The sequence below is a fragment of the Emys orbicularis genome, chromosome 7 (genome assembly GCF_028017835.1).
Source record: "Emys orbicularis isolate rEmyOrb1 chromosome 7, rEmyOrb1.hap1, whole genome shotgun sequence".
Taxonomy (NCBI): domain Eukaryota; kingdom Metazoa; phylum Chordata; order Testudines; family Emydidae; genus Emys; species Emys orbicularis.
In genome coordinates this window covers 51,945,849-51,968,955 of record NC_088689.1, presented here as the reverse complement: position 1 = coordinate 51,968,955, position 23,107 = coordinate 51,945,849, and the positions used below count along the sequence as shown (strand labels likewise).

The 23,107-nt window shown below is 38.0% G+C and overlaps 1 protein-coding gene across 1 annotated transcript in view; it reads left to right on the top strand.

Moving 5' to 3' along the window:
- Positions 1 to 23,107, top strand: part of BICC1 (BicC family RNA binding protein 1) — a 228,295-nt gene that overhangs the window by 190,055 nt on the left and 15,133 nt on the right. Inside the window, exons 6-14 of the mRNA XM_065408387.1 lie at positions 2,668 to 2,721; positions 3,921 to 4,115; positions 5,298 to 5,549; positions 14,939 to 15,070; positions 16,750 to 16,936; positions 18,691 to 18,849; positions 19,241 to 19,437; positions 19,707 to 19,848; positions 20,754 to 20,910. Of these exons, the coding sequence (XP_065264459.1) occupies positions 2,668 to 2,721; positions 3,921 to 4,115; positions 5,298 to 5,549; positions 14,939 to 15,070; positions 16,750 to 16,936; positions 18,691 to 18,849; positions 19,241 to 19,437; positions 19,707 to 19,848; positions 20,754 to 20,910 (1,475 nt within the window). The remainder of the gene's footprint in view (positions 1 to 2,667; positions 2,722 to 3,920; positions 4,116 to 5,297; positions 5,550 to 14,938; positions 15,071 to 16,749; positions 16,937 to 18,690; positions 18,850 to 19,240; positions 19,438 to 19,706; positions 19,849 to 20,753; positions 20,911 to 23,107) is intronic.

The window sequence follows — 23,107 nt, the reverse complement described above, 5'->3', positions numbered from 1 at the left end:
AAGGATCACTATTCATGTTTGTGATTAGAGTGGACACCTTGATGTAGGAGATTAGGAGAGAGGCTCCACGAAGCCTGCTTTTTGCTGATAGCATGGTGTCCCATGAAGATAACACCACACTGGAAAGGGGTTTAGAAGGAGGCCCCTGGAGGGCTGCATTAGAAGAAAATGGCTTACGAATTAGCCAACAAAAGACAGAATATGTGATGCTTCGTTGAGAGGGACAATGAGAAGCCAGTAAAATTAGGTGGTATAGAGTTAGTCTGTTCAACAATTTAGATGCTCAGTTCATTGTTGAGCCATGATGGGAATGTGCATGCAGAGGTTAGGAGCTTGTAATGGAGCATAGATTCTTCCCCGTCCTTGGTCACCACAGAAACCACTCAGACTCTCTTCTTGTGTGTCCTCTTTGTAAAATTTATTCAGGTCCCCTCCAGCAACTCCTGTACAGTGCAATACAGCAGATCTAATACTTATGACCTGATTTCCTTCAGACCCTGTTTATCAGGGCCCTGGGAGGAAGAGATCTCCCTTCCTTCGGATCTCCTTCAGACTGGGCACAGCCAGCTAGCCCAGTTCTCCCTCCCTGCCCCCTACTCCCAACACGTCCTTCCTGTCTTTTATCAAGCTAGTCATCTGATGAGCCAATTAGTTCCTTAACTTATCCAGCCTCCCTATCTGATTAGCTAATTCCTCCCTATTTCCTCAGTCAGCCATCACCGGGGGAACTAATTGAGGCCACAGTGATCAGAGTGCTGACCCATCTGTTAGGCTTCAGCGCTCTGTCACAGAGCCACATGAAGAGCATGTGGTGTAAATGGAGGGAGTAGACAGGAATTTTCTGCTATAAGAATAAGTCCAAAGTATATAAGATCGTGTTTAGGCCTGCTATGACATTTGAGTCAGAATGCTAGCCAATAAGGAAGAGAAGAACAACTTCTTCAACTGCCAAAATGAGAATTTTCAGATGGATTCCAGGTAAGACAAGAGCTGATAGACTATGCAATGAAATGGTATGGGCCTCATCATGGGAAAGCTGAGGGAGTATCTACTGAGATGGCTGGATCATGTTAGGTGACGAGATAAGGGATAAGTTGACCAGAAAGTACAATAGCTAGTAGTCACAATACAAAGACCACGAGAAAGACCTAGAAAAGGGTGGTTTGGGATGATGAAGAAGGAGATGAAGAAGGTCGATGTCAGCTTGGAAGATGCACTTGACAAGAGTGCTTGGAGATTGTGACAGGGTGCTGATTAGAAAGACTTCAGAATCAGCCCCCTGCCATGCCAGCCCCATTTAGGTGAATAAAGTGGAGCTGGCTGGTAAGAGCCTGCCCTAATTGGGGAATGAGGGCCAGCTGCTAGCCCAATTAGCCCAGGGCTATATAAGAGGCTGGGAAGAAGGAAGCTGGGATGGTGGGACGGAGGAGAGTGAGGGAGTGCAGACTGGGAGAAAGCCCTTCCCTTCTGGGTTCAGATACAAGGAACCCGGAGCTGTGTAAGCTGTACAGTGAGAAGGTGGTAGGAGCACAAACTTGTAAATAAAAGCACCAGTGGTTTCAGAATCCAAGGGTCTCTGAGTGACTTTATCTGAGCCTAGCAGATGCAGGAGCCAGGAGGGTAGCTGTGCTCTGTTATAGAGATGAAGAACAAGAGTCACTGACTATGATTGAGGGGACAAGGCAAAGGGAAAGTAGTAGATGATCATGATGGTCCCATTCTGGCCTTAAAGTCTGCTTATTAATATAAGCTGGTTATTCCATTTTTAAAGTATTATATAATTATTTTTAGTTTAATTATTTTTTGCCTGGTTTGTATACCTTGATGGTTATGGAAATTAACTCTTCATATCTAAATCGGGTGTGGAAATCAATGGATTATTCTAGGTGGACTAAAAGAAAATCTGTTTTTGCAAAAGATAGGGACAATTAGTGATGTGTTTATCAAATTCTTTCAAATATTCAGAGGACAACAATCATTCAGTATAAGGAAGTGGTAGAGAAGCAGGGCATCTGGATTACTGATTTTTATTTATTTTTTAAATTTCTGGGTGTTTTTGGCATGTTAAAAGTTATATAGAAACTAAAGTTTGTAGATGTCTAACAAAAATGAAAACATCTGATAATAGCAGTTCAACTTTATTAGAGTGAAGATTGCTTGTTGAATTATAATACATCAAAAAGAATCTTGCTGTTCTATAATACCAAATTTAAAGGACATTTTTACTTTTCAGTCTGTCATTATAGCATACTAATAATTTATTCAGGCTTTTTTTAAGTGGCATGTTCCATAAAACTCCCAGTGGCAACTTAGGATGTCATTTTAAAAAAGTATATTATGTGTTCAGTTTCAACCTTAAGGACTAATATACTGTTGCAGAACAGTAATTGCAGGGTTCGTTCTGAATGGCTATGTTGAATTTTTATTATAGTTTCTTCCATTATTTGTTCAAAGTTTTCAGAATGTTTTAAGAGTTTGTAGCATAAAAATCAATATACAAAAGTAACCCTTTACTGGAGGGATTCAGTTTTCAACTACTGTTTTAAAAAATGCCTCAGACACCAACAGAAGTACAATACATATAAAAAATAACATAAATATTTGGAGAATTTTTCAGATAATTTATATGAAAATGATACTATGTTGTCTGTGTTCTGACTTTTTCAGGTGTCTATTGCAGGACAGCCAGCTGGAGTGGAGTCTGCCAGAGTTAGAATACGGGTAACTGTATTTCCATAACTCACATCTCAAACACACTGGAGATAGAAGAAGTTGGGGGATAGAAGTGGGAAATGATAGTTCAGTTCTGAGTTGACTGGCTCTGTGTTGTGGTCTCTAAGCAGCTCATATCGTAAAACCCCAAATTGCAAGAAAATGCCAGCAATATTCACAATGAACATTCATTTGTTTGTTTAATCTTTTTAATTAGCAGATTTTAAATAATAATACAAAATAAGCATAAAGGGCTCATGAGTTGTGTGTACATATGTGTTACAAATATATTAAGAATGTTAGCATTCATGTGGACAAACTACATAACACTGAAGTGACTCATGTTTAGTCACCTTATGTTACCTAAATTGATTTAAAGCCTGAATTTAGTGTCAGCTATTTAAACCAGATATGATCTTGCAGTCCTTCTACTAAGAATTATGTGCTAAATTCTCCCTCTGCAGAGGTAATTTAGTTGCCTATGATTGAATTTTAATTGTTATATGCAGTAGGTGTAAGTAATGTGATGGACTGTAGCAAAATAAATCCATCCCCGCCAATCGTACTCTGCACTCATTTCCCCCATCATAACAATCTCTTTTGATTTTATATATATCTCACACAACTGTATTTTGAACCATATGACATATTATGAACATTTTAATGTTCTATACATATACATACATTAAGTCTGTATATTTGATGGCTATGATGGTTGTGACAGAAACCATGACTTATAGGGCTTTTCCATAAAAAGTCATTGTTTTTCTAACCCCAGCCATCCCACTGTGGAGCAAGATCCCTGCATGAAATTTCACAAATGTAGCTCAATATATGGTATGTAAGTATAGAAGAGTGTGGGAATGTGACATGAGTGTTTTTTTGTTTTTGTTTGGTTTTTTGACTTTCTTTATTTGCAAAAAAAACTGGCTTTTTTGCAATTTTTCTAACGATGTATGACATTCACACTTTTTTCCCTGGCAAGGTAATGCATTTTTTCCATTTGTTTGTGACAGCAAACAACTTGCCTTGGATGATGTCAACAAACTTAAGTTTCTGTAAAGAAAGCTCAGGGAGATTGTAGATATTCTAAATGTTATCTCAGCGGAGTGACAGAAAATTCTGAATTTTTATTAAAGTTGTGGTAGGCTGAGTAAATGTGATTGTGCTTCAAATACATGCTGTGATTTTTCTCAATCTCACTCTAGGAGCTGCTTCCTTTGGTACTTATGTTTGAATTACCCATAGCTGGAATTCTCCAACCCATCCCAGATCCTAATTCTCCTACGATTCAGCATATATCACAGACTTATAACATTTCAGTTTCCTTTAAACAACGTTCTCGAATGTACGGTGCTACTGTCATTGTTAGAGGGTCACAGAATAATACTAGTGCTGTGAAGGTAATACATTTAACTAAAGTTATTCCAGATATCCTAAATGTGTAAAAACTTAGTTGCTTAAATGGTGTCTTGTTGTACTATCCTGGTTGATCCAGAAGGCATTTATTATAGCTTTTAACAATTTGGATGCACTGATCTTAAATGTTTTAGGGTGTTGTTGTTTTTTTATAAAATAGGATTTGTGTATGTACAGAAAAACATTTTCTGTTTGAAACCTAATTTTATATGTTTACTTCAGTTTACATTTTAAATATATCAGAGACCTTATTCAGGCTTTAGGCACTCTGAGAAATGGTTAATATCGCAAGCCAAAATTAAAAACAGCTATACCAGAGCAGGGGCCAATCTCACCTATCACCAAAAACAGCCAGTAAGCAAAAAAATTTAAACCAATGAACAAATCAAATCCTAACCCCCACATACCTGAGTCCTCCCCAAATGTCTGGTTAAATAGGTGGACTTGCAATACACCCTAATGGTCAACAAATTTGGGCTATTTCAGACAAAGGGGGAAACAGTGAATTCAAAAGACATGGAAGGGGCCAATCACTCAGGACATGTTGCTAACAGCCTTTTAAGCTAAAAGCAAGGGAGCTCCAGCTTGAGTATTTCTGTGGATGACAGCTGTGGCAGTATGATACAGAGAGAGACGGTGGTGTCAAGTAGGTAGGTCTCAAGTCAATTAGGGCTTCAGAGACCAAAACAATGGTCAAATCTAGCAACTAGATTTGTTCAGATATATCCCTATTGACTTCAGTGTGGCTGCATGTGGGCACAGGTTCCACCTGTGTGGAACCAGGCGCAGGACTGAGGCCAAGACAGAAAAGGCCAGATTTTTAAAAGTATTTAGGTGCCTAAAGATCCAGATAGGTATCCAGTGGGATTTTCTAAAGCACCTAACTTCCTTTGAATTCAGTGGAGTTCAGATGCAGTTCAAGAGAAGTTAGGTACAGTCCAACTCTTTCTGAATTATAAGTTAACTTGATTTTAAACAAAATCGTATATTGCTTTCCACCCACTCCCCCTTAGTAAATCCTTTATATGTTGCTGCTTACTTATTCTGGAATGTGAAATGTGTGCTGTCTAAAGCAAATGTAATCTGATGAAATTCTTATTTTGTATCCACCACTGTGCAGTTTTGGTTGTTTCTCTATAATGTATTTTTCTCCTATTTGTCTGTAGGAAGGAACAGCCATGCTTCTGGAACACCTGGCTGGTAGTCTGGCCTCTGCAATCCCTGTGAGCACGCAGCTAGATATTGCAGCACAGCATCATCTCTTTATGATGGGTCGAAATGGCAGTAACATCAAACATATCATGCAGAGAACTGGTGCTCAGATCCACTTCCCTGACCCCAGTAACCCACAAAAGAAATCCACTGTCTACCTCCAGGGCACTATTGAGTCAGTCTGTCTTGCCAGACAATATCTCATGGTAAATATTTCAGTGACATCTGTATGAAAAATGTCAAGTAGCTAAAAGAAAATACTACCAGTTCTTGTGTATTTATCATCCAGATGCAAATGACTTTCTGTATTGGAGCAGAAAAAATAGTATTTATTTACATAACCGAATACTGATTGAGATGAGTGCTCTTATTCTGACTGTGTGTCTAATGAAATAGTTTTTATGAACTGTAGTTCATAGACTCATAGACTTTAAGGTCAGAAGGGACCATTATGATCATCTAGTCTGACCTCCCGCATGATGCAGGCCACAAAAGCTGACCCACCCACTCCTGGAATAATTATCTCCCTTGACTCAGCTGTTGAAGTCCCCAAATCATGATTTAAAGACTTCAAGTCGCAGAGAATCCTCCAGCAAGCGACCCCTGCCCCATGCTGCGGAGGAAGGCGAAAAACCTCTAGGGCCTCTGCCAATCTACCCTGGAGGAAAATTCCTTCCCGACCCCAAATATGGCGATCAGCAGAACCCTGAGCATGCGGGCAAGATTCTCCAGCCAGACCCACATTGACCATTGATACTAATTACCAGCGATGGCATGTTATTGACCTATTGACTAAAATCACATTATCCCATCAACCCATCCCCTCCATAAACTTATCAAGCTTAATCTTAAAGCCAGAGAGGTCTTTCGCCCCCACTGTTTCCCTCGGAAGGCTGTTCCAGAACTTCACCCCTCTGACTGTTAGAAACCGTCGTCTAATTTCAAGCCTAAACTTCCCGACGGCCAGTTTATATCCATTTGTTCTTGTGTCCACATTAGTAATGAGCTGAAATAATTCCTCTCCCTCCCTGGTATTTATCCCTCTGATATATTTAAAGAGAGCAATCATATCCCCCCTCAGCCTCCTTTTGGTTAGGGTAAACAAACCGAGCTCCTCGAGTCTCCTTTCATACGACAGATTTTCCATTCCTCGGATCATCCTAGTGGCCCTTCTCTGTACCCGTTCCAGTTTGAGTTCATCCTTTTTAAACATGGGAGACCAGAACAGCACACAGTACTCCAAATGAGGTCTCACCAGCGCCTTGTATAACGGAAGCAGCACCTCCTTATCCCTACTAGAAATACCTCGCCTAATGCATCCCAAGACCGCATTAGCTTTTTTCATGGCCACGTCACATTGCCGACTCATAGTCATCCTGCGATCAACCAGGACTCGGAGGTCCTTCTCCTCCTCCGTTTCTTCCAACCGATGCGTCCCCAGCTTATAACTAAAATTCTTGTTAGTCATCCCTAAATGCATCACCTTACACTTCTCACTATTAAATTTCATCCTATTACTATTACTCCAGTTTACAAGGTCATCCAAGTCTCCCTGCAGGATATCCCGATCCTTCTCCGAATTGGCAATACCTCCCAACTTTGTGTCATCCGCAAACTTTATCAGCCCACTTCTACATTCGGTTCCGAGGTCAGTAATAAATAGATTAAATAAAATTGGAACCAAAACCAAACCTTGAGGAACTCCACTGGTAACCTCCCTCCAACCTGACAGTTCACCTTTCAGTACGACCCGCTGCAGTCTCCCCTTTAACCAGTTCTTTATCCACCTCTGGATTTTCATATCGATCCCCATCTTTTCCAATTTAACCAATAATTCCTCATGCGGTACCGTATCAAACGCTTTACTGAAATCGAGGTATATTAGATCCACCGCATTTCCTTTATCTAAAAAATCTGTTACTTTCTCAAAGAAGGAGATCAGGTTGGTTTGGCACGATCTGCCTTTCATAAAACCATGTTGTAATTTGTCCCAATTGCCATTGACCTCAAGGTCCTTAACTACTTTCTCCTTTAAAATTTTTTCCAAGACCTTGCATATTACAGATGTTAAACTAACAGGCCTGTAGTTACCCGGGTCACTTTTTTTCCCCTTCTTGAAAATAGGAACCACATTAGCTATTCTCCAGTCCAACGGTACCACCCCTGAGTTTACAGATTCATTAAAAATTATCGCTAACGGGCTTGCAATTTCTCACGCCAGTTCCTTTAATATTCTCGGATGAAGATCATCCGGTCCGCCCGATTTAGTCCCGTTAAGCTGTTCGAGTTTGGTTTCTACCTCGGATACGGTAATGTCAACCCCCCCTCCTTTATTCCCCTCTGTCACGCTGCCTCTATTCCTAAACCCTTCATTAGCCTCATTAAAGACCGATGCAAAATATTCGTTTAGATATTGTGCCATGCCTAGATTATCCTTAATCTCCACTCCATCTACAGTCTTCAGCGGTCCCACTTCTTCTTTCTTTGTTTTCTTCCTATTTATATGGCTATAAAACCTCTTACTATTGGTTTTAATTCCCCTCGCAAGGTCCAACTCTACACGGCTTTTGGCCTTTCTCACTCCATCTCTACATGCTCTGACCTCAATAAGGTAGGTTTCTTTGCTGATCCCTCCCCTCTTCCAGTCTTTGTACGCTTTCTGTTTTTTCTTAGTCACCCCTCTGAGACGCTCGTTCATCCAGCTCGGTCTAAATCTCCTGCCTACGAACCGTTTTCCCTTTCTCGGGATACAGGCCTCCGACAGCTCCTGCAACTTCAACTTGAAATAATCCCAGGCGCCTTCCGCCTTTAGATCCATAAATATGTTAGTCCAATCCACTTCCCTAATTAGTCGCCTTAATTTATTAAAGTTAGCCCTTTTGAAATCGTAAACCCTAGTCTCCGATTTAATTCTGTTAATCCTTCCATTTAGTTTAAACCGAATTAGCTCATGATCACTCGAGCCAAGGTTGTCTCCTACAACCATTTCCTCAACGAGGTCCTCACTACTCACCAAAACCAAATCTAAAATGGCATCCCCCCTCGTCGGTTCAGCAACTACTTGATGAAGGAATTCATCAGCTAGCACGTCTAGAAAAATCTGAGCCCTATTATTGTTACTAGCATTTGTTCCCCAATCTATATCCGGGAAGTTAAAATCTCCCATGATTACATAGTTCCTATTAGTATTTTCTTCCCTAAAAACATTAAATAGTTCTCTGTCCATATCCAGGGTAGATCCGGCAGTCTATAGCACACCCCAAGCACTATCCCAGGGGAGGCTCTAGTAGTTTTTTTACCCAATGGGAGTATTGCCCAGACAGACTCCGTCTTATCCATTCCATCACTTATTATTTCTTTACAGTTTACCTCATTATTGACATACAATGCTACATCCCCACCTTTACCTTTGTTCCGGTCGTTCCTAAACAGCACATACCCTTCCATACCTGTACTCCAGTCATGACTACCGTTCCACCATGTTTCGGTTATTCCTACGATATCCAGTTTCATTTCTTGGACCAGGAGCTCCAATTCCTCCATTTTGTTACCTAGGCTTCTCGCATTGGTGTATAAACATCTTAATTTATGCCGTTTAGCCTCTCTCACATTAATTATCCAATTTGGTACGGACACCGTACCGCCAGTATGACCTATTAGTCTAGTATCCATCCCCCCCGTCTTCCTTATGTCCAATCTCTTCCCCCTGGCTATATCAGTTCTTGTCTCGTCACCCTCCCTCTCAATGTTGTAATCTGGCGTGGAGATTAACTGGACATCTCCCAACCGTCTCCCCTGATTGTTGTCTTATATCTGATTTTATCAATAAATGTGTTATACACTATCATGATAAAAGATGCTTTGCCAATATAAAGGACATAATTAAAATTGGTTATGATGGTGATGTTACCGATTAGAAGGCAGAAATTGAGATAAGCAGTTCTTTTCTTCCATTAATGTCCAACCACCTCTTTTTTCCATCTTTTTGTTAGCGTGATAAGTGGGCAGCTTTTCTGGAGCCAGTGAGAGAAGTTACTTGGCATATGTGTGGACCAAATAATCTTTTTTAGGGCAGGTTTCCTTGGAAGTACAGATGATCAGATACATTGGAGACACTTGCTTACATCCTAGCAGGTTCTACATTCTGTAGTCTTGTCAACTACATTAGCAGCAGAACTGTCAGAAATTTTCCAGTGAAACATACTTTCTTTGGAAAATGCCAATTTGCTGGACCAAAACATTTTGTTCTGAGTCCATTACACACCAAGAAACAGACAGGCTTCTGTTGCGGCTCGGGGCGATGGCAAGCTCCCGACACTAAGGCATGGAGCCTGCCACCCTCTGGAGCCAGGAGTCTGCAGGTGGCAGGCTTTCTACTCCACAGCTGGAGCCATGGTTACTGCCAGAACTCTCGGGGCTGCTAAGCTCCATGCTCCATAGCAGCATCCTTGGGAGAGCCCTGTCTGGAGCTGGAACTCTCTGGCTGGAGGAGGGAGCCTAGCAACCTGGAGAACCCAGTCAGGCTCACTGTTATGAAGCAGCTAAGTAAAATTGACAAGAATGTTAATTTCCTATTTTGTTTCGGGAACACCATATTTCAGTGTTCTTTAAACAAAATTATTGGGGATCTCTGGTTCATCAGGAAATTTGGTTTTTTTCCCAAATCAGAACAAAAGCAATATTGTGAATAACAATATCCCTTGCAAACCAAATCTCCCTGAGATTTAGCCAGTTCTAATTAGTGGTACTATTTCTTTAACAAAGCTAACCATATTGGGGGGGATATTTGTTTTGTTTTTACAGGTGCTATCTTAGTGAGCCTCTAGTGTGGCTCACTGCGGCCTTTAGGTGGTCTTGTAATACTAAGAACAACAATATTAGTCTCATAACAGTGACAATTGGGGTTTAGGACTGATATAGAGCTCTTGATATGGTGACACGAGGGTTTCAACTAATTAATAAACATTAGGTGAAGGTGTTTAGTAACTGATCATTATTTCTGCAAGTGGCATATTTGTGTTTCACCTCACTGAGAATAAAATGGGTTAGGTTTTTTTAAATGAAATAACTGATTCAACTAGCCACATCATCACAATCTCTTTAGCCACTGTTTGTGTAATATTTTCAAGTTTTACAATTAGTTACAGCTATCACTAGTGAGTTTGTATTAAGGCTTGAATGTTAAGCTCTTCATAGTAAACATAATCTTTAGTATAGTGTTCTTTATCTCTACATTAGTCACAGTTTCTGAGCTTAACAGAGGCTTCTAGGAGAAGTATGGGGTATGATCTAGAGTTGTGACTGCCAAGACTGGGTGCATTATGTTTGGAGTTTGTTTATATCTCATGTAACAAAGAGAATGACCATATGATCAAGACTAACATACAGAAAATGTAGGAATATCACTTGTAGATGTAACCCCTTTGCACTAGATAAATATATACAATAGATGAATAAAAATAAAAAATGAAGTTTGTATTATAGAGACATAGGTATTGCAAGCCCTTATATTATGGACTTCTAAAACCCCATGTCTGTACTGTTTTGAGCTATTCTCCCTTCCTTTACCACCCCAACATACGTACTCCATCTGCACTGGAAGAGAGAATGTCTAGAGAGAGAGAGTATGTATGTGTACATGGTTATCTATATTACAAATAATATAATCTAATAGTGTATTGATTCCTGAATAGATATGCTTATAAATATTGAGAGACAGCTATGCTATATATATCATCAGTGAGCTTCAAAGTATGCTACTCCAATTGTCATTCAAGCTGGAGAAGATAGGGGAGACAGTAGTGCCCCAAAACATAAATAAGAATAACATATAAATATTCAAATACCCTTTGCTACATGGAGGAAGGAAAGATTAGAAGCTATTGAAAGGTTTTTAGAATATTGCAAAATTCAACTTTCTCATGGTAAAACATCAGTAGCTCCTCAGAGCTACAGGAAGTCTATAGCCCTTAAGAAGTATACTGACCTAAACTGAGGAACAAATTGAGATTTAGTTTGTAGAACCTGGCATTGTTCCATATATTTTGAAATATTTACTCATGTTTCCAATTTTATAGCTAAACGTGTTTTTAAAAGCAAGTGTTACAAAAAATGAATGGATATTTTTAATGTATGCTAGAGTCCCTATATTTGCTAGGTGATATGACAAAACTGAACATATTTTTAAAAGGAGAAACTAACTAAATGTGTGTGTGTGTGCGCGCATATATAGAGCGAGAGAGGGAGAGAGAGAGAAAGTAGGAGCAAGAGATATTTACTAACTTAAAAGCTTTAACTACTTTTTTTAACCCGGTCAGCTGCGTGGCATAAATAGCTGCATTCATTCCTTGGATCTTCTAAAATAAATTTCAGCACAGTGTTTTTTGGCTCCATTCAGTGGACTCAAATTTCTATATTTTTGAGAGTTCTGTGGTACCAGAAGCTTTCTAGCTATAGTCCGATTTATTATTGGCTGCTTTCATCTTTCCTGGAAGCAGGCCAAATAGGTGCTGATGTTGTCTCTGAGCTAGACAATGAAACTATCTCATGATTTTTGTAATAATAGATTTGATGGAAAAATATACAACAGTGTAAACTGTTTTCCCGTGTAGCCATTTCTCTGAGCTTGACAATTTCTATAAGCAAACTTTACATGGCTCCCTAATATCAACAAAGACAAAACGAGTAGCCTAAGCAAGCTCCCTGTGAACTACTGAAGTGCTAGTCAGTGCATGATACTGTAACACTAGTGAAAGAGACCAAAATTTGAGAGAGGTCTTGTGATATACTATTCCAAAAGCCTCAAGATCAATATGCTCAACCCTTTGAGGTAGGTGATATGTATGTTTCTTTTAGTCTATGAAGACTGGATAAACTACAAAGAATATTGATAACTTTTAAAAGCAATTCACCACACACAAAATGAAATTGAGAAACTAATATTGTGGATCTAAACTAATTATTTATATTGATTCCCATATGTGTCCAATGTACTAATTATTTAATGTGACACAAACATGTCAAACAAGATTTTAATACAACATATATTACATTCCTTTTTATAAGGTGCGTACATTTTGTGTCTTAAAAATTAATTTGCATTATTCTTAAACGTAAATGTTAATATAAACGTGACATTAACACAAGTTTACTCACCGAAAAGGCCATGATTTATATTGAGATATAAATTGCAGGCGCCCCTAAATTCTAACTTGGAAAGCCTTCCACATTCCAAATGTGTTCTAATCAGAGAACTACATCACTTTGCCACTAGCTTACACATTTTGATCTTTATGCAACTCTAGTGCCCAAATATGGCTGTTAAGATAATGTCCATATGAGAAAGTGGTAAATGGCAAACCATAAAAGAAAAACAAATGTATATTGTGACTCAGAATAAAAACGTTGAGTGAGTTTTTTTTTTTTTTAAAGAAGTCAACAGTTAAAAGCTCAGCATGTTGTCTTCTGGGGGTTTTGTTTGGTTTTTCCTATTCATCTGTCTTTTTCTCAGTATTTCAGTATCCACTAATCAGTAGATCAAGAAACTTAATTTCAATGACTGCATAAAATAATTTGATCTATGATCCATTTGCTCATAACAGAGTATTAATTTATTTTCCATATTGAAAAGTTAGTTTTGTTTCTTTAATCTCCCTGCTTTTTTTTTAAGGGGGGGGGAAGCCTCCCCATTTAGCATTGGCTTCTTTCTGGTTGGGCATATTTGCTTTCTTTCCTTTTTCCAATACCATCCCCGTGTTCTAAACATTACTTCCAGATTGTAAAATTTCAATTTTGGGCTATTTTGTTTTCTTGACCTTTAGTTGAATTTGTTTATTCAAATGCTTATTGCATAATTACATTTTTGGCTTTACAACAGCTGTTGGAAAATCCAAGTATGACATGTGCTCAACATTTTTCTTACCACAACAAAATGGGTTGTAGTGGGGATTATTGAATTGAATGTGTTATTTTCAAAGAATGATTACTCATGACAATGGCTTCTTCGGCCAAGTTGACTTTCTGAAGTCAAACAGTTTTTCATCGTCTTCCCAAAGCTGATCCCCTAAAATAGTGTCGTTTTCTTTTTGCTTAAGCTTGACTTGGTTATATAGACTAACCTGTAACTTTTGACCATCTTGGCATTATTATTTTTGAAGCATTCTTATCTGCTTTTCATTTTTCCCCAATATCCCTTTTGAACTTTGGTGAATTTGGAGGGTATTTTCTTCTAGACACTGTTAGCTATCTGAATATAGTCTCTTTAAAAAAAAAAAAAATTAAACATATGCCAGGTTTTTTTTAAAAAATGGGTGCCTAAAGTCAGTGGTGCAAAGTCCATATTCAAGAACCTATGTGAGTAGTCAGATGTTTCAAAAGTGCTGGGCACCTACCAGCTACCAAAATATTATTTTCATAAATGAAGGGCTAGATTTTAGGGAAATGAAGGGAATGGAATATAAGTAGTGCAAAGGTAGTAAAGCAAAAGAGTCAAATATGACAAAATACTATGGCCAAGATTTTCAGAAAGTGCTCTCCATATTTATACACCTAAATAAGTGGCTTCGCTTCCCGCCTCTGCCTTCACTTTCTGCTCTAAACTGCTGAGTAGTGTAGTTTTACTCTGTTGAACTGCTGCTGTTTTCCTGGTTGCGTCGTTGTGGTGGATGAAGTGATTCTTGTCTAGTCTATGGACACTTTGAAACCCTTTGGAAAGAAAATATAAATGTGAGGTTATGCAGAACTTATACCTGCTGAATAGATATGATTTATTACTTGCCATGCTGCTCAGCAGCATCTGAAGCACGTTCAACAAGCTGGCAGTCCTTAAAGGTTTGACCATTTTTATGTGTATATTTTATATTTACATTTTTCTGATGAATGGGTAATACTGTTTTTGGATTGCACTGTCAATGTCCATTTTAAATTGTAAATTTTTGGGGTCAGGAATCATGTTTTCTTTCCTTTTTTGCACAGCAAACAGCACGCATTTGCTACTCTATATGATAATAATTGTTTCCTTCTCTACCAGTGTTGTCTTATTTTAAAATCTCATGAATTTCAAAAGTGTTGCAGCTTAATCTCTGAAAATACAGATCTAGCTACTCAGTGGTTGAGGCAAAGGGAAATGTTATTAAAGATTTGACAATCCAGCGGGATTTTCTTTTTCACAATTATAACATTATTTTTTCTCTCACCCGAAATATGATTTTAAGGTAAACAATATGACCAAATAATGGTACTGCTAACTATTCTCTTGACAATAGTTTGTGGCAATTAGACAGTACATACATACAAAAGTTGATCCTTCCAACATCCTTAATTTTGGGTAGTGAATGTGTATAACTTGTGAGTTAAATCTTTGTTTACTATGAGGTGAGATTCTTATTCAACAAACCATCGCACCCTCAAACTGTCAAGCTCTCTGCTTGTTGGGGTTGTGGGAGGTAACACTCATCTTGTAAAATTTCATTCTCACTATTTCAGTCAGAACTGCTAAGATCTTGAGTTACATAGGACAGGAAAAGTTGACTGTCATGTTTTAGCCAATGTTGTATTTGGTACAAGGGTACTTTATAATTTGGATTTAACTTTCCAGGGTTGCCTTCCTCTTGTGCTGATGTTTGATATGAAGGAAGAAATTGAAATAGAACCACAGATTATAACTCAACTAATGGAACAATTAGATGTCTTCATCAGCATTAAACCAAAGCCAAAACAACCAAGCAAGGTTGGTCAAAACCTAACATAGTTTTGCAAACTATGAGGTATGTTCTCTGTACACAAAACCCCCATAATGCTATATGAAATATTGAACACTTCATTCCTGGATATTGCATTTAAAAGAGCCATTCACTGATTTGTCTTGTCTTCACTTTGGTACTACACTTGTGATATGACCACGTTCTGTTCCAGGAGTTGCCACCCTTTGATTGCAGTGAAGCTGTACACATTAAGAGCAGAATTTGGCTCATTAGCTTTTAGTTTCCAATCAAAATGCATTTTTTTTCAAATGAATTACAAACGTGACAAAAATGTCTTCAGGTTGAATGTTCCATACTATACTAGCTCTGTTCTATAGCAATTTTTTTGTATTAAATATTTGACAAAATTTGGATCATCTGATTTGTCTAATATCAGAGGGGTAGCCGTGTTAGTCTGAATCTGTAAAAAGCAACAGAGGGTCCGGTGGCACCTTTAAGACTAACAGTGCCACAGGACCTCTGTTGATTTGTCTAAGTGACTGATCCTGCAAACCCTTAGTAGAAGATAATGGAAGTAGCCACAAGTAAAACTGCTCTTGATTTGGTTTACAGGATCAAATTTTAAGTCACACAACTCCCTGTTATTTTTAACAATCTCTAGGCCTATTCTGATTTGGTGAAAGAGAAGTCTTATGTTCATATCATTTTTTGCAGCAGGTAATGAATGTAATGGTTGAAAAATTAATCCTTTTAAACTGAGGACACCTGTCCTTAAACCTGCCCAGTTCATCGTTTTTCGATCCTGGTCCAATCCATTATGTATAAATGTTTGACAAACAAACTGTAAAATGTCAGATGAACATTCCATTATGTCAGCGGTTTTGATGCTAAATGTAGGAACATTTCAAGTCAATAAAAGGGACTATATCATTTTCATTTCGTACTTCTAGGCTCCTGTATTGAATTTAATGCAAATAGAAAAGAAACATGTTTTTTGTTTATTGCATGAAGCATGTTTCTTGTAAATGTAATGGGAAACAAACATGAGACTCTTATCTAACAACCATCTCTCTTGGCTACCCTCTATAGAGCTTGGACGCTTACAGTAGCTGTTAGCACCATTCCATCATCATAGTCAGGCCATAATTATCCTTCCTAACTTTATTAGCTTAATTTAATTTAAAAAATGAGCAGTATTCCTGGGACAGACTGTTTTCACTTTTAAAGGTGAACAAAAACATTAAGAAAAATGTTCTAACCTTGCCACAAACTGCTAAATGCCTGAATAATCACTAATGGACTTTGTTACTGCTATTTTATGTTGTGCTCTGACTTTACTGGGGGTATGTCTTTACTGTGTGTAAACTACACTGGCATAATTGTTCTGGCATAGCCCCATAGTGTAGAAGCAGCCAGCACTGACAAAGAAGGGGTTTATCAGTGTAGGAACAGCCACCTCCCCTAATGAAGTTAGCTATGTCGACAGAAGTCCTCTTCCGTTGACATACCTGCACCTACACTGGGGGTTATGTTGGTATAGCTATGTCGGTCACTAGTGAGGTTTTTCATATCTCAGACCAGCATAGTTTTGCTGACGTAACTTTTCAGTGTAGACCAAGCCTGTGGCTCTGAAGCACTATTGTAAGATTTGTGTTTTCATGAATTTATATTATACCTTCATATCAATCTCTCTTCTTTTTTGCAGTCTGTGATTGTAAAAAGCGTCGAACGAAATGCCTTAAATATGTATGAGGCAAGGAAACGTCTCCTGGGACTTGAAAGTAATGGAGTCACCATAGCAGCAAATCCATCTACAATCTCATGCCCCGTTGGCCTCTCGTGTCCTGGTTTGGACATCTTGCCCTCAGCGGGGTTAGGACTCACTGGACTTGGTATATACTTTACTCTTGTTTTATGATGTTTGAAACACAGTTCACGTGTACTGGGAAGTACAGGACCAGCTATACTTTTGAATTATGAGTAGCATTAGGTGTTGGAAAATTTAAGGCGCCCACCCTGACATTTCAAGAGTATTTGTCATTACAGAGCATCCTCCAATGTTTTAGTAATGGATAGTGGGAATAGTTTCAGTGTATCCTCTGAAAGATGGAGAAGTTTAGACATTTGAAAACTAAACTTTTTACCCATTCAACTTACTGTATATAAAGGGAGGTACTCCTTTTCGGGTAGGGTAATACGTGAGAGAGAGATTATAAATCAAGTGTGGCACCCCATATATGGCTTTCAGAGAAACCCTTATCCAAATGAACCACCTTACTTCTGGAGATATTATTTGACTTGTTAAATAGAAACTTAAGTGGGTGAACAGGGAAAAGACTCCTTGACTACACGGAGATAGTTTGCCATTTAACATTACTTAAAGGTTAGCCTTAGGTAGCAACAATGTTTGTTTCTGACTGTAGTAACTAAATATTGAATGACACTGTTTCTTCAGAGAGACAAGGTGGATGAGGTAATATCTTTTATATTACCAACTTCTCTTGGTCCAATACAAGCTATTACCTCACCCACCGTATGTCTCTAATATCCTGGGATTGACACGGCTACAACAACATTGCAAACAACTGTTTCTTCACTTATGTGTTATTGGCACTTGTCTGTCAGTATAAAACTTAAACCAGGAGTGTTTATATTTTCCGTCTCTTTCTAGAAGAGAATTATTGTGCCATAAATAATCCAGGAAGGAATTATCATTTTGTGTTTAAAAGCTATAACTGCTTGATATCTTTGTTCACCAAAAATACGTACAAGCTTATGTATAGATATATTACGTTTTTTCCACCGTACTTGGGTTCTCAAACCTTCTCCATGCAGGACCATCACTGACAGAAAAGGGATCAAACAAGCCATATTTTCTTTTGACTCACAGTTCAGCAATCCATTATGGTTGCATCCCGGAATCCATGCTTGTGACTTGGGTGGAAACTGGAATCTTGGCTTATGCCATCTGTTTACATTTTGATACCATGCTCCTCCCCCATGATACCAGTACTTTACACATTTACAAAATGTGGGGAGTTTTGTGGATGAGTTGTGGATGTTGGATGGGGTTATGGGTTCTTAGGGGTGATGAGGTTTGCTAATGGAGGGAGGCAGCATGGTATTGCTAGGTGAGGATATGCTGCTTCCTCTCTCCTTCTTCCTCCACGCTTACACCACCTGTGCTCCAACGAAGGCACAGCTTAAAGAAAGTGAAGACTTGCCTGAGAGGAGGAGGGCTGTAAAGTAGCTGTTACCTCCTCATCACCTTTAAGCAATGCTTCCCAGAAAGAGTGGAGAGACATGAAAGGGAAGAGTGAGAAGCTGCTTTTGGTGGCTGTATGAGCAGCAGGTAGAGGCACTTAGGTACTGTAGTGGTGGGAGCCAAATTGATAGAAGGTGCAGAGATTCGCCTTTGTTTTGTTTAGTAGCCACTGGTTTTTGGTGAATCCCCTTGCCCCATTTGCACGTGCACACTTCAAAAATCCCTGTCCTACGTTGTGTGTATGCTCTCTCAGCAGAAATAGCACTGTAATTTTTGTAAAGTATTTTAAAAATCAACACCAACACTTAATATAGCCCTTTAAAAATGTTCTTTACAATTCCTGTATAAACAAATGCATAATGGATATAATTGTTTTGACAGGTCTCTTAGGTCCTACTGCCTTATCTGTCAACACCTCTACTGCTCCAAACTCGCTCTTGAATGCCCTTAATAGTTCTGTTAGTCCTCTACAGAGCCCAAGTTCAGGCACGCCCAGCCCTACGTTATGGGCAACATCTCTTGCCAACACAAGTGCCACAGGTCAGTAGAAGTTAAATAGAAATTAAATTAGTTCTTAATTTTTCACTAGAAAGAAAACTGAAAAAGACAGACCCATTCATTCTTTAAAGTCTCATAGAAGGAAAGAATTATTCAGTGTATTTTCTTGTAAATGCATAAATATCCAAATATGAAGATTTTTAAACTAACATAATTGTGTTTTTATAATGTCACATGCAACTTTGTAGATTTTTTTTTTTTTAAATGGGAAAAATATCTTATCCAAAGTGTTGGATAGTGCATTATGTAATCGGTTTGATTGGTCATTTTCAACATAATTGTAATTCAAAGGTTTTATATAAAATTCAGCTTTTATTCAGCCTGATGCACTCAACTTGTCAGTGAACCAGAAATGACTTCATTTTTGTTGCAGGTTTTTCTGCTATACCACATCTGATGATACCATCTACTGCCCAAGCCGCTTTAACTAGTATTCTGCTATCTGGAGTGCCTAATTATAGTCAGAACACTCCATCTCCCCCTCCTGGCTTGACTCCCGTTGACATTCATGTCAATGGCATGAAATCCGAGAACAAAAAAGGTTCAACTTCTTTAAACGGTCATGTAAAGGTAAGTGGCATGATGTTCAGTCAGGACAAGATGATCTCGGTTTGCAATGAGCTTCCTCTGAAAAACTCTAGGAAAAAAACTAATTGCTTTCATCCGTTGTGACTCTTTAAGATCATTTATTTCAAATTGTAATAAAAATGCTCATAAAATGTAACTTGAAAAACATTAAGCCAAATTATCCCAAATAAGAATTTTCTGCCTGCCTGCATGGCAAGAAAAGGGGGTCAGAAACAAAGATTTATTTAAACATGTTCTGGTAATAATTTCAGACATCAAATATCAAGTATGCTGCACTATCTGCCTCATCACTAGGAGAAAATGTGTTGAGCACAAACCACAGTGATTCATCAAGGCAGACAAATAGTCATAGCACGTCAGAACAAGTGACCACCAAGTCAAATACAGCAGAAGGTAAGTTTGGGCATTTGACCTGTGTTATTCTGGTTGGTAATGGTAATAGCTTGACGGTGTTTGTGCATTTTACAGACAAATTGTGAAAGGTAAGATTAATTTTTGTGTCAGCATTTTATCCTCAGCCACACTGGAGGAAAGCGTGCCGCTCCCCCCCCCCCCCCCCCAAATACATGTTGTCCAATGGATTACGTATTGTCTGCACGTAATAGTTGCACCACTTTAACTATACCGGCAGTTAAAACTAGTGTGGATGCAGCTAGACCGGTATAAATTGGCTTACACCACATATAGTTTATTCCCATGTGGGAAGGGGAGTAAGCCATTTGTGTGTTGTTCATTGCAAAAGCAATATTAGTTTCCAATGGAGAAATTTTCAACTTGACATTTGGGCTAAGATTTAAAATAGTAAATGGTGATTTTTGGGTGCCTCAATTTTTGATTGCCCAGCTCAAAATACATTAAAAGCTTCTGGATTTTTAGAAAGTGGTGAATATCCAGCTTCTGATGATCATTCCCCTTAAGATGTTTCAGACTGGTCCCAGAAACTGAAGTCATCCAAAATCACTAGTGCCTTTAACCTTAGCTTATAAGTTTTGACATTATTTGCTGTAATATGGCTAAAATCCCACATAACTTGAAAAGATACCCCTTAGTTTTATAGTACACATACTATGTGAATGTATGCTCCTAATTCTTTATGCATATATGAAGTATAGTTGTGTGCTTTCTGACTTTGCGAAAATTAGTACATCCTTAAATGCTAGCCCTTTATATGCCTTTTATGTAAAATAGTTTTAATTCTATGCAAATTATTGCTACTGATTTTCTAAATATACTGTACAGCAATGGTATTGGTATGTGAAAGGGTTTTATTTTACAGCTCTTTTTTCTTGGTCTTGTAGGCTGCAATGATGCTTTTGTAGAAGTGGGCATGCCAAGAAGTCCATCACATTCAGCAAATGCCAGTGATCTGAATCAAATGATGAGTTCTTCCAAACAGTCCTGTACTAAGAGGCAAACAGTAGAATTACTGCAAGGAACCAAAAACTCTCACTTACAGTATGTTACATTCACGAGTATAGAATCATAGAATTTAGAGATGAACTATAATATTTAGCATATTCTTTGGGGGTGAGATGGGTGGTTCAGTCATTGATGAATATTGGAGAATTGGTTTAAATCAGACTAATTTTTCAACCATATTTAATTTAATAAACCACTATTTGTTTTATAACAGTCCCTTTAAGTTGTTAATATTGTAAACATTTTTGACATCTAAGAATTCCTCCCTCTCCATATGCCTATCAGAAGTCCTTGCTTTCTCCAAGACTGGTTTCTCTGAGAAGTTTTTGGTACATATAGCTCTGTAATATTTTTTGTGTGTTTTGTAACACCAATAGATTTTCATAGCTAACTTTAATTTGCTGTGACAAATACTGTGCTTGAGATTTGTTTTCTTAGTGAAAAATAATCCTCAGGAAATACTGTTACATTTTCAAAGCTTGAATAAAGACAAAGTTTAAAAACAGAAAATTAGCAATGGAAAAAACCTTTTGAATAATTTTTTCAATGCAGGTGTATTCCTTAGTACCCGTATATTGTTTAGTGTTTTCTCCAGTGCAGTTTTAAATTACTTAAATGGGTTTTCCACCACTACTTCTTTAGAAACAAGGCATAATAGTCTTCACTGTTAGGAAATAATTAGGGCTGCTGATTAATCGCAGTTAACTCATGCGATTGACTCAAAACAATCGCAATTAAAAAAATGTATCGCGATTAATTGCACTGTTAAACAATAGAATACCAATTGACATTTATTAAATTTTTTTGGATGTTTTTGTGCTTTTCAAATTGTATTGATTTCAATTACAACACAGAATATAAAGTGTACAGTGCTAATTTTATATTGTTTTTATTACAAATATTTGCACTGTAAAAATGATAAAAGAAATAGTATTTTTCAATTCACCTTATACAAGTACAGTACTGTATTGCAAACTCTTTATCGTGAAAGTGCAACTTATTAAATGTAGGGTTTTTTTTGTTACATTACTGCACTCAAAAACAAAGCAATGTGAAACTTTAGCGCCTACAAGTCCACTCAGTCCTACTTCTTTTTCAGCCAGTTGGTAAGAGAAACAAGTTTGTTTAAATTTAGGGGAAATAATGCTGCCCACTTCTTAATTACAATGTCACCTGAAAGTGAGAACAGGTGTTCACATGGCACTGTTGTAGCTGGCATCGCAAGATATTTATGTGGCAGATGTGTTAATGATTTATATGCCTCTTCATGCTTCAGCCATTGTTCCAGAGGACATGCTTCCATGCTGATAACGCTCGTTAAAAAAATAATGCATTAATTAAATTTCTGACACAATTCTCCCCCGAGGAGTTCAATGTCTCCTGCTGTGTTTTACCTGCGTTCTGCCATATATTTCATGTTATAGCAGTCTCGGATGATGACCCAGCACATGTTGTTCATTTTAAGAACACTTTCACTGTAAATTTGACACAATGCAAAGAAGATACCAATGTGAAATTTCTAAAGATAGCTACAGCACTTGACCCAAGATTTAAGAATCTGAAGTGCCTTCCAAAATCTGAGAGGCATGAGGTGTGGAGCATGCTTTCAGAAATCTTAAAAGAGAAACACTCTGATGCGGAAACTACAAACCCAAACCACCAAAAAAGAAAATCAACCTTCTGCTGGTGACATCTGAGTCAGATGATGAAAATGAACATACGTCAGTCCACACTGCTTTGGATCGTTATCAAACACAACCCATCGTCAGCATGGACGCATGTCCTCTGGAATGGTGGTTGAAGCATCAATGGACATATGAATCTTTAGCGCATCTGGCATGTAAATATCTTGCGACACTGGCTACAACAGTGCTATGCAAATGCCCTTTCTCCCTTTCAGGTGACATTGTAAACAGGAAGCGGGCAGCATTATCTCCTGCTAATTGTAACCAAAGTTGTTTGTCTGAATGATTGGCTGAACAAGAAGTAGGACTGATTGGACTTTTATGCTCCGAAGTTTTACATTGTTTTATTTTTGAATGCAGGATTTTTTTTGTACACAATTCTACATTTGTAAGTTCAACTTTCATGATAAAGAGGTTGCCCTACAGTACTTGTATTAGGTGAATTGAAAAATACTATTTCTTTTGTTTTTTACAGTGCAAATATTTGTAATAAAAATAAATATGAAATGAGCACTGTACACTTTGTATTCTGTTATAATTGAAATCAA